The sequence below is a fragment of the Gekko japonicus genome, unplaced genomic scaffold (assembly GCF_001447785.1).
Source record: "Gekko japonicus isolate JY-2015 unplaced genomic scaffold, Gekko_japonicus_V1.1 scaffold1030, whole genome shotgun sequence".
In the NCBI taxonomy this organism is placed as follows: domain Eukaryota; kingdom Metazoa; phylum Chordata; class Lepidosauria; order Squamata; family Gekkonidae; genus Gekko; species Gekko japonicus.
In genome coordinates, this window is record NW_015176002.1 from 740760 (window position 1) to 752458 (window position 11699).

General features: G+C 41.7%; 1 protein-coding gene across 4 annotated transcripts in view; it reads left to right on the top strand.

Annotated features, from left to right (window-relative positions):
• The window catches only part of RUFY1 (RUN and FYVE domain containing 1), a 34235-nt gene extending 28712 nt beyond the window's left edge, over window positions 1-5523 (top strand). For all 4 annotated transcript variants that reach the window (XM_015426446.1, XM_015426447.1, XM_015426448.1 and 1 more), the window contains exons 14-18: window positions 624-753; window positions 1669-1763; window positions 2415-2463; window positions 3184-3261; window positions 4811-5523. In XM_015426446.1, coding sequence (XP_015281932.1) covers window positions 624-753; window positions 1669-1763; window positions 2415-2463; window positions 3184-3261; window positions 4811-4954 — 496 coding nt within the window. In that variant the 3' untranslated portion in view covers window positions 4955-5523. The remainder of the gene's footprint in view (window positions 1-623; window positions 754-1668; window positions 1764-2414; window positions 2464-3183; window positions 3262-4810) is intronic.
• Window positions 5524-11699: the final 6176 nt, after the last annotated feature.

Genomic DNA, 11699 nt, shown 5'->3' on the forward strand with positions numbered 1-11699 from the left:
ATGTTACAAGAATTGATGTGCTGGTCCTACTTTGACTCGTTTGTGGGTTTAGTATTAATAGAAACAGGGTGCCACTTGCAACTTAGAAACTTGTACAGAATCTATATTCACTTTGGTATGTGGCCGTTGTACTGAACAAACAAAATGAATTTATGCCAGAAACTGCTGAGGTGTGTGCTGCAGCTATTTGTAGTTTATTAGTTGGAAGGGATCTAGACATCTTTTTCAATCTTGCCCAACTTTCCCTCATTACTACAACCCACATGGCTTTTGTCTGTGCTGCTCCCATGATTCCCAGCACAGCCTTTTGGGGAGACTGAAGGGGACTCTTCATGCTTCACCAGCGGAAAAGCTGGTTGGATCCAGTCCTATAATTTCTGATTTCTAATCCATTTATCCATACTTTAACTAAATTGTGACGCTGTGGAGAAAGTACGCAAATTGTGGAGGACGCAGGGATGAAGAAGAGAAGCTTGTATTGTAGTTTGTATTGCAGAAAATGCTCCCTTGGTGACACAGGGGGCAAGTATGCTATTCATGTCCTTGTAGTGTCCTAGGATTTTTTTAGAATTTCCAATGAGGCGTCAGTACTGATGGAAAACCAACTTTGTTATTGTTAACAGTTCCACTCTTGAAAAAGAATTAAAATCTGAGAGAGAACAAAGACAGACTCTGCAACAAGAGTTGCATCAGGAGAAGGACACTACTGCCTTGCTGAAAACGGAACTGCAGCAAGTGGAAGGGCTGAAGAAGGTACATGGCTTGGAAAACAAATTTTATCTGGGAAACAGAAGTGGGAAATAACCAGGATTTTTTTTGGGGGGGTGTGTGTTCTTGTCTGTGTGCACATTTCAGCAATTAAGCAACAGTTGAATAATTCTGTCCTTCAAGGCTAAAGGCTTTATGATGATAAGTTACTGGTAAAGAAATACTCAGTTGCTAGTGATGAATTGTTAATAGCATTTTCTTTAAATATGAAGCAACCTGAAGCAACAAATAAATGAATGTGCTTAGTTCAAAGTCTTCAGAATCTTTTCTGGATGCTTTAATAAGTTTATTTTTAAAAACTTAAAAGGCTCTGTCAAATTCAAATATTAAATGGGCTGATCAGGAATTCCAAGCCTAGAATACCGTCAAATGAAATGACTGAGCAGGTGGATCAGGGCTCGCCACTGGTCTCTCACTAGTTCAGGGCTGCAACAAAGCTGTGCTGACAGGACAGGGCAATCCTGCTAATTCCTCCTTCCTACTGCAGACTCCCAACTTGCTATTCATGTTGTTCCAGTGACACAAGCTCCTTCTGTTAGAGGAAAACTTAGTTTGAATGCAACCTTTAGTCTGTAGGTGGCCTGGTTTTGTAGCTGTTGTGATTTGGCATGGGGACCAGCTACTTCATAACTGGATACAATGATGTAGTTGCCCTACTAAACAAGCAACTGCCTTTGGTGAGTCCTCTGAAATGCTCAAGAGCTTTCTGTCAATGCCCATCCATTGTTTACGAGCTCTAGCAGAAAGGCATTGTTTAATTGTAATGTAGGTAAATGATTCCGTCTCCCTGCCACAAGCAGCTCATGTTGTATAAGGCCTATTCAAAACAGAAGAGGAAGAAGAAATACGGCTGTCTAACAGAAACATACAGCATTTTATTTTTGTGGGCTTTCCTTTTAGGAGTTGCGAAAACTGCAAGAAGAGAAGCAGCAGCTTGAAAAGATCTGTGAAGAGCAGGAGCAAGCCCTTCAAGAAATGGGACTTCACCTTAGCCAGTAATTGTTTCAATAATTCCTGTCAAGATAGGGAAATCTCTCATTACTAAGGAAGTTGCATTATGGCAACAGTAATTTATATTAACAGTAAAGAAATCACAGACCAAGACATCAACACATTTTGGTAAACTTTAAGGATTCAATTTATGCTGGAGGGCCAACTGTGTTTGCTGCAGCTTCTCCAGTGTTTCCTGCAGTAAATGGGTCAAGTGTGAAGAGCAGACATGGAGCCCCTTAAACACACTGTGGATGACAATGAGGATTGCCGCATACGGTAGAATCTTTTCCAGTTAGTAAAACTGCTGCAGGGTGAACAAGAGATTCCAGAAATTACTGGAGTAATAGAAGCATGGATTGCGTACAAAGCACCTTTGGGTCCCCCTAAGTTTGGAATGTGTTTTATTCTATAAATATTTCAGATAGCTGAAATCTGAGTCTTGCATATAAATTAGCCTTAAACAAGCTTCTCTGTCTCTTACCTGCGATATGGAAATATTATTACTATGACCTAATAAGGATTGAGTCCCTTCTGCTAAGTGAGGAATCATCCATTGGAGATAAACTCTATTTTTTGGAGGAAGGACTTCTCCTGCCAGCAGAAGTGCTTTGAATCCCACACTTAATAGTAACACAGATGCCTTCCTTTTTCAGGTCCAAGCTTAAGATGGAAGATATTAAAGAAGTAAATAAAGCGTTAAAGGTATTCCAAATCTAAGTACCTATCTGCCGTTTTCTTTGCATCTTCCCCTTTAGCACACAACAGTTTGATTTACTGGAGGCTGCAATGTTATCGAGCTTGCCCTAAACTCCTCCAGCCTTCCAAATGTGAAACACCCTAAACTCCTCCAGCCTTCCAAATGTGGCACGCTCTAACAATCATTGAATGAACGTGGACTGTCCCTACCAGTTCTTTGACCACCCATGTTGGTCTGCAGTAGAACAGCTGCATTCCAGTCCAGGAGCACTTCAGAGACCAACAAGATGGGGACAGGGGGAATATGAGCTTTTGAGAGTCAAAGCTTCCTTTGTCAGATAACACCCCCCCCCCCCCAAACTTTCTTTCACATTTTGTTGGTCTTTAAGGCGCTACTGGACTAGAATCTAATGATTTGACGGTGAGCGAAATGACCCTGCCTGTGGCTGGCTTTGGGAGGCAGCTGGCCTAGATAGCCTTTTACTGCTGTGGTCAGGGCTTTTTTAAAAAAAAGAGGTGCTGGAACACTCAAAAGGGAAATGAAGTTTTCAATCTGTATACTGAAAACTCATGCACTTTGAAACCTTTTAAAAATAATTTTGTCAAAGCGGTTCCAGAACTCTGTTCTGGCATGTTCCCCCAGAAAAAAAGTCCTGGTTGTGGTACTGTATGTTTAAAGATGAATACTGAGGACAATTTTTTGTGTGTGTTTTGTTTAAAAATTAGGGCCATACCTGGCTAAAAGACGATGAAGCAACCCACTGCAAACAATGTGAGAAAGAGTTCTCTATTTCACGGAGAAAGGTAATATTGAAGGATCAAAGCCAGCTGTATTAAATAAAATAGTATACGTCAGTCTGCATAGCATAGTTTCAGCAAGGTTACTGGGGATGATGAACTGAAACGGAGTGTAGAAGTGCGAGCATCACCTTTCAGTCCTGATCCCTGATTTGTTAACTGGTAAAGTGCTTACCAGTAACTGCACAAATGCAGTATTGCAAATGTTGGGTTGGATCTAGCAATCAGCCAATGGAAGGTGCAGATGGATATGGATCTTTTCTCGTCCGCCCGTCCCCCCGGTAGTACATTTTGATCCCAAATCAGTTGATTCCCAGAGCAACAGAATCTGTGTGGATTAATAGACCCGTGAGAACACTGCAGGTGGAAGAAACTGGACAGGGACATTTTGCACCCCTTCCCTCTCCTTCGTGTGATGCCGACTCCCTCCCCCAACTCTCGTGGCTGTTAATGCACATGGCCTCTCGACTCCAGAAATCTACTTTCTTGGAGGGGTAAGGGTGGAGGTGGGAACGGGGAGAGATCTTGAGCCAAAGATCACTACTTCCAGTCCATGGTGTTATGCCAACATTGCAGGTGAGCGTGGCTGTCCAAAAGTAAATGAGATGATTAGGTGCCAGTCTTTCACTAGAGTTGAAGAGGAACAGTCATCTCAGGGAAGGCATTGAAAGCAGAAAGTGTTATTTTCTTTCTTTTGTTGAACAATTTAAAGTAAGCATAGCATTGGTTTTGTTTAAGCCTGTGCTTTGTAAACTGGCCCCAATTCTCTTTTCAGAGTTTCCCCTTCTCCCAGCTATCAGTAACCTAGTAGAGTCACTATCTCAGCTTGTCTTACCAGTCTAATCTTGTCCCCTCTGGAGACAATCAAAACTCCACCCACATGTCAACACTGCCCACTATGGGGTGTAAAGTTTGTGCAGGGTTTCCTAAGGTAAAACAGCCCTATTGTGTGGAATTGTCTTTGTCAGTAGCTGCCTGAATAGAAGTTCCACTTGACAGCACAGATTCATACATGACGTCTAGGACAACTTGAAGTGTCCCGTAACTCAGCGCTATCATGCTGAAATATTACCAGTGTGGTCCTTGTATGAGTTTATCATCATATTTAGAACTGTCCTTAGTAAACTATGGTGTTGGGCTCCAAATGTATTGAAGAAGTAGTTGTCATTGTGTGGCCATTCACATTGCTCAACAGGCACACTTTGGTTCCTAGTGTGGTGGTGATGGTACTGCTGCTGCTAGGGAACCTACAACAGTATACTAGGATGCAAACTGTAAGGCATTTACTCTGAAATAAATTTTATTGGAGTCCATGGACTGTGGCTTGTGGACTTTTGCAGGGACTTCATCTCTGGTTTCAATCTGTGACCTAAACTTTTTGTGCTTTTTTGTCCCCAGTGCCCTCATGCCCAGCAACCCCCGTCTAGAGACAGTCGGTTGTACTTGTCTCACTGAATTCTGTGAAACGTTAACACACCTAATTGACTTTGCTTGGGAAGGCACTTCTCACTTCTCTAGTTACGTACTCCTAATCCTCTTTGTAACTTCCTTGCAGCACCATTGTCGGAACTGTGGCCACATCTTTTGCAATAGTTGTTCCAGCAATGAACTTGCACTTCCATCCTATCCAAAGCCTGTACGAGTCTGTGACACTTGCCACACTTTACTGCTTCAGAGGTGTTCATCAAATGCTTCGTAAGACATCCATTTCTTTCAAGATAACCACAGAAGACTGGACAAACAGCCAAATGTTTAATGGGCTTTGGGGGAATCTAAATTTCACCTTTCTTTATGCATCAAACAGCTTTCCTATGGAACTGTTTGCTACATTACAATGGGACAAGGAAGATTTAATTTGTAAAAAAAAGATTATAGAAATTATGAAAATTAAATATTTTGCATAGATCAAGTGCCAGAGAAAAATGTTTTAACATAAAATGTGCTTAATGTGCTAGAAGTCTGAGGTGCTCAGTTACACTTCTAGCTTTGTTCAGTATGAAAGAACTATTTTGTTTCTATTTAACTTTGTACTTTACATTTGTACATTCAACCTCTAAAACAAAAATTACTTTTCTGAACACTAACCTTCTCATGGGTCTACCTGCTGTAACAGTTCCACTTGAAAATTCCTCTAGATTTTTATGTAGTAAGTGAAAATGTCTGTATCTTCAAGTTTGTCCCTATGAATGACATTTTTAAAGCAATGTATAATTGAATGTGCCTTCACTATACTTCAAAGTAAAATAATGTATAGATTCCTGTGTTTCTAAAGCACCTATAAAATACAGATGGTGCTTACAGAATAAAGATGGTTAAATAGAATTGATCTGCACCTTCATAAGTTGTTTCTAGAAAATAGTTATGCATAAGGAAAAACATATAGGTAAAACCTGCAGCTCTTTTTGCCTAAACACTAATACGAAAGCAAGTATAATACTGACTTATAAGTACACAGTCTTGCTAAACCAATAAGGACGGAGTCTGTAATAGAAGCAAACAAATATAAGCTGCCATCTCTTGAAACCAATGTACACCATATTCATAGAAGTGTGAAACAGGTTGTGTGATGGAGGGTTGCAATTCTTGCTCCGTTGTTTATAGTCTAGCACTAATACTGCAAGTATGCATGCTGCTTTTGAGAGCTATTGAAACCTGGGGGTAGTTGAAAACAGGGATTTGGGGAAAAGGAAGATGAAGTCAAGGCTTTGATACATTCATAGGCCGATGGTTATATCAGTAAACACAGAGAATAGACCAAAGGTTTAACAAGGAAATAGCAGTTGAATTTTCATCTGTTATGGTACTGAGACATCGAGATAAAGGTATCCAGTTGGACAAAAAGGGAAGGCTGGGATACAGAAGTATAATAGCTAGGTGTTCAAATGGTACTGAAAGCCACAGGACTTGGGCTCACTCCAGGTCTGTGTTAGCAACAGGATAGTAGCAGGCTAAGAACATAATCTCAAGGAATCCCAAGAGAGAATGGAAAAGCAGAGAGAACTTCCTCACTAGAAAGGCTGGACAATCCATCAGAGAATAATATGACCCAAGGTATAGAATGAGTCAAGATGATCAATAGTATAAAAGGCAACAGAACACTCAAGGGGGGGTGTGCTTTTTAGATTTTTGCAGTGAGATATGTGATTTGTTTAAAACATTTGTAGCATGCTGATGGGGGTTGAAAGTGAGTTGTGACTGTAAAAAGTTTGTTGCAGAAATTCAGGCAAAGGCAGATTATATAGCAGAGGGGCAGGAAAAGTGAGAATTGGGCAAAATGCTGGTATGTCGATGCAGTAGGAAAGGAGGCAGAACAATCAAGGTGAGGAAAACAGAATGGGGGACTTGTCACTAATGAGGACTTGTCACTAATGAGGTAAAGCCTTTTAAGTGGAGACTGAGAGGGTATCTCCCTCAAGACAAGCATGTTGAGGGGGAAGAGCTATCATTTGTGAGTGTTGTGAGGAAAGGTGTTGCAAAACTGGCTAGAGCCCATGATTCTTCAGTTTTGAGCATTTAAAAAAAATGTTATTTACTACTTTGTGTACTTTTCTTATGATGCAGGAGTTTAGGGTGTTCCCAGTACATTCAAATGCAGAACTGGTGTTCTAGTGGGCAGCATTGAAGCAGGGAAGAACAGACATGGTAGCTTAATTGAAATGAATTGGGTGGCTTATTGAGGCACAAAGAACGTGTATTAAACAAAAAAAACATTTAAGAGGAAAGGGAAAACAAAAGTGGTGCAAGAATGTCTAAGACAATATATGGCTGCAAGAAGTAACAGGAGAGATGAATATAGTTGTTATGGTTTGTTTTCAGATTTCTTGCGTTGCTTAATGGATGTTGCATCCTATTGATTGCAGTGACTTATACTGTGTAATCTGCCTTGTGTTTCAGTTAGAAAGGCAGACTATAAAGTAAAATAAAAATACTATTTGAACCATCCTTCGCTAAAAGGAGGTGAGTGCAGGGGAGAGAAAACCATGCCATTGAAAAGCCAATAAGAAGAATAGCAGGAAAAAAAAATGGTTACTTTCCTAAGGCTGTTAATTGACACTCAGCATTTGAAGCAGTTTTTCAGTTACCTTTCAGAAGACCAGGAGCCCTCTGTTCCAACAACAAAAAAATCAGTTCAGTAGGCCCACTCTCTTCTGGATTTTTTCTACCTTTTCTTTGCTCATGGTTGGCACCAGGCAGGTGGATATAATTTTTCTATGTGAAGTTTATCTTTAGACTTGGTTGTTTTCCCAAAAGAACAAAACCTTTGTTCCTCTAAACAAGTGCCACTTGCTTTACACTCTGGTTACTTGGCTTAAAAGGAAAAGGTAAAGGTTCCCTTGCTCGAAAGCCAGTCGAATCCGACTCTAGGGTTGCGGTGCTCATCTCCGTTTCAAAGCCGACGAGCCAGCGCTGTCCAAAGACGGTTCCGTGGTCATGTGGCCGGCATGACTAAACACCAAGGCGCACGGAACGCTGTTACCCTCCCACCGAAGTGGTCCCTATTTATCTACTTGCAATTTCTTGCTTTCGAACTGCTAGGGTGGCAGGAGCTGGAACTAGAGACAGGAGCTCACTCTGTCTTGCGGCACCCGGGTCTTGAACCGCTGAACTCCTGACCTGCCACAGCCTGCAGTTCAGCGTCTTAACCACTTGAGCCACCGCAGCTTAGCTTAGGTCCACAGTATTGTTAGGGCTGTGCCATCTGTCCATTTCTTGCTTCCAGGGTTGTTCATGACAGCCTGACAACCGGGCCTTTGCTTGTTCTTTACCCTGTTCATCACACACCAGTGGATTCTAGGGGTTCTTCAAGGTGCCTGTTTCAGTACAAGTCTTTTAGGAAGACTATTGCTTTTAACTGTATAAGCAGACACATAGTTCTTCTGGCCAAACCTTTGCCTTTTGTAGCTCAATTGCAGGCATTCTGAATGAAGCATCATGATTCTCCTGCCCTTTCTGCCTGCTTCAACCCTGCCATCTCAGTAGCACCCAGTAATTTGCCAGTGACAACTTTAGTCCATGCTAGGCATCTTCTGAAGGGAGCACCGTTCTTGACTCCTGAAAATACTCACAGAATCACTTGGAATGGAGTTTTAAAAGACCAAGTAACTTGGTGCTTCTTCATTGCAATGCTATGCTTTGTGAAGCTAACCTATTAAAATCATGTTTCAAAAGGTAATTTCAGGCCAAAACCTGCTTAGAGCTCTAAGGAGTTGTCAGCAAGCCTCTCCTCAGTCCTCACAGGTAATTTTGGCTAATTTTCCTCAGAATTACTGTAGTGCCCATTGATCTCAACTATTTCTCAGTCAATACTTAAAAGCAGTGTTTTTCAGAACAGTTACACAGAGCCAGGATTTTTCCACTAAGCAAAATCTAGTTTATTCATAATGGCAAGGGCTTAAACCAACCCAATCTTAAAATGATTTAAATACTATGTGCATGACTGTCTTGGGTTCACATGGTCAGATTAACCTAAACTACTCTTCCATCACGCAGGTTTCCTTGCCTCCCCAATCCCCAAACCCATAGCATGGGGTTGGGGTTAAAAAAATACTTTTCTCCAGTTAATGGGTCGTTTTGAGAAAAGGACGTCTATGGCCAGAAATTTCTAACCAAGGAACAACACTTCTCACTTCTTCCATGTTGCAGCCCCAAGTGCCCTTGAAATTCTATTCCTGGGCATAAGGGGGACCTTCCCCACCCCAGAACAGGAGGAATGGGGAAGCCTGTGAGAAGGCAGAATTGGTAAAAACTGTCTCCACCTTCTGCCCATGGAAATCCTCCATGAGATTCAAGGCATGTCAAATAGAAGGGTACTTTGTGACTTAAAGTAAACTGGATCTAGATACTCCTGCAAAATCTTCTGGTGGGAAGATATTAGATCTGTCTCGGGGTATGCCAGGTGAACCTGCGGAACATGCTGTAGCTGTATTTCACTGAACTATCTAAACACAATTCTATATTATGTTGTTCTACCACAATCCTTTTTGAGGAAGTGAATGTTATGCTTCAGGGTCTCTACTGTCAGTTCAATTAAAAGGCAGTTATTTCCTCAAATGTGAAGAGGTGTGTGTATGCATGTATATATGAATTCACCAAGTCACATATGGATATTTGTGGTAATAGTATGCACGTCTGCTGAATTTCTTCTCCCCCCCCCCAGTCACACTGCTCAGCAGTAAGTACATTTAATATTTATAACCTGCTTTTCTTTTCATTAGTCAGATTAGCTTCCTAAGCAGTTGAATATTTTTATTTGGCTTCTAGCTGTCCCCAGCAGGCTCGGGGCAGGTTACAACAGTATATAAACAACATAAGACAACCAATTAAACTGTTTAAAATCAGTTCTCAATTTAAACCCATAAAGTTATCCAATACACAGTGACAATTATTTGATCCAATTGATGCTGCCATTCTGCCTCTCCCCCCATTCTGACAGGAACAGAGGCCTGGCTTCCTCAGACCAAGCTGTAGGCTAGTGACGAGCACCCTCCTAACAGCAACAAAGAAGGGGGGAGGGGAGAGAGAAGGATGAGATTGATTAAATGTTACTCTGCTGAAGCTGCTTAAGTTTTTAAAGGCCAACATCTTATATTTATCAATTGGCCACCGCTATGCACAAAGGGGTTATCCTCCCATCAAACACTCACTGTTATAAAAACGAAAGGCTGACGGCTTGACCTTGTGAAACTATCCTTATAAAATTTATTTATTTACTTAATTACATTTATACCCCGCCCTCCCCACAAGCGGGCTCAGGGCGCTGAAGGTCCTGCAGCCTGACCGGTATTTGAGGCTGGGAATAAGCAATTTTACCAAATGCCAGGTCTGAAGAAAGGGTATGGGGAGTGAAACAGCACCAATAAGAGTATTTTCATGCATACTCTCTGAAATAGTTCCCTGGTTTTTTAAACTGCCCCTGCAATATGTGGATGCTAAGCTAAAGCAGTGGCCCTTATTCTGCTGTCATAAAGGGGCCTCAATCTGGGTGCTGCTAAACTCAACAGAATTAAAATTGTTAGCATGGTCAACCATTCTATGTTTAGCAAAACCTGCTGTTGTCAACTGATTTCGCATTAACACTGCAGAATTTAGTTTCCAATGGGAATTAAGACTAGCCTTCTATTAAAGTCCAGTCAAATTAAACTGGATACATGTGTGTGTAAATCTTCAACAGAAAATAAATCCCATGGAGTATTTTTATTAGGACCAGTGAAAGGACAAGTTCTCCAGAAGTCTTATATCTCCCCCATCCCTTTTCACTTTAAAACACCCAGCCTGATGAAAATTCACAACACTCCAAAAAAGATTGTTCTATTGTCTCATTTTGATTGGCCCTCAAAGGATAACCAATGCAGCTACCTGAAACCTAAATTCCACCTCCTGGAGTTTGTCAGCTGAAGGTGAAACCACAATACTACTCTGACAGGCTGCTACTGACCTTTTACCTTATACAGCAAATTAAGTTTCCAGCATTGTTCAGACAAGGACAACCACATCCTTCCTCTGCTGTCAGCATTTCGGGGGATGCCTCCCCAATATTGTATTAGAGACACTGTTGGGTACTGCAATTTCCATGGTTTTCTTCCACTTTTCATTTCTTCCCAAAAGGCCAAGGATGCAACTTGACACCAGCAAACCTGTAGTGGCGCACATGGAATGCTTGCAAGATGAGGTCTTGCACTTGTGTTATTTTGATTTGTCCTCAGAAAATGTTACATGCTTTTTTGTTAGGCCAATGCAGCTCTCTGCAACTTAACAGAAAGGTTTCAGCTCACCTCTCCCATTATGACCCTCCTTTATTTTCTAGGATCTCTTTTAACTGAATTTTGGGACTGGCTGAGACATTCACGCTCCCCCCACCCTGCACTTAAAGGCCTAACTCTGGAACCCAACTCTGTTCTACATGGTAGCCACCTGAAAGTATGGGATAAATCAAGCAAGTCACAAAATGGCTGCCAGATTTCCCTACTGAATCTACACACAGCAACACATTTTCTCCAGCCCCATTTTTCCTTTCACGGAGGCCAAACACTTCAGAGAACTGGCCCCATTGCATAATTTCATACCTCCCTAATGCAGGAGAGCATTAAGAAGGAAGCAACATTCTACAGTTCACTCAGAGTTTTTCTGGTCTGATGAGAAGATCCCACCACTCAAACCTTTGAGAAATTTATGAAGCAATACACATGTTCTTGCTGTGGCCCTTGTGGTTGTCGTGGGTCAGAGGGAGGTGACTCTAGACCCATGGAGACTGATGACCTTTTGTCACTGCTTAAAAACTGCCAACAAGCTGGCCAGGGATCATTCTCTGGGGAGTAAAGGTCTGTCTGCTTTTAGAACCTCAACTGGCCGTGTTCATTATTGGGTGTTAGCAGACCAGGCAACAAAGCCCATTTGGGCAACACTACCTCCCTCCCAGAGATGGGGAGAGAGAAAAAAACCCTCCT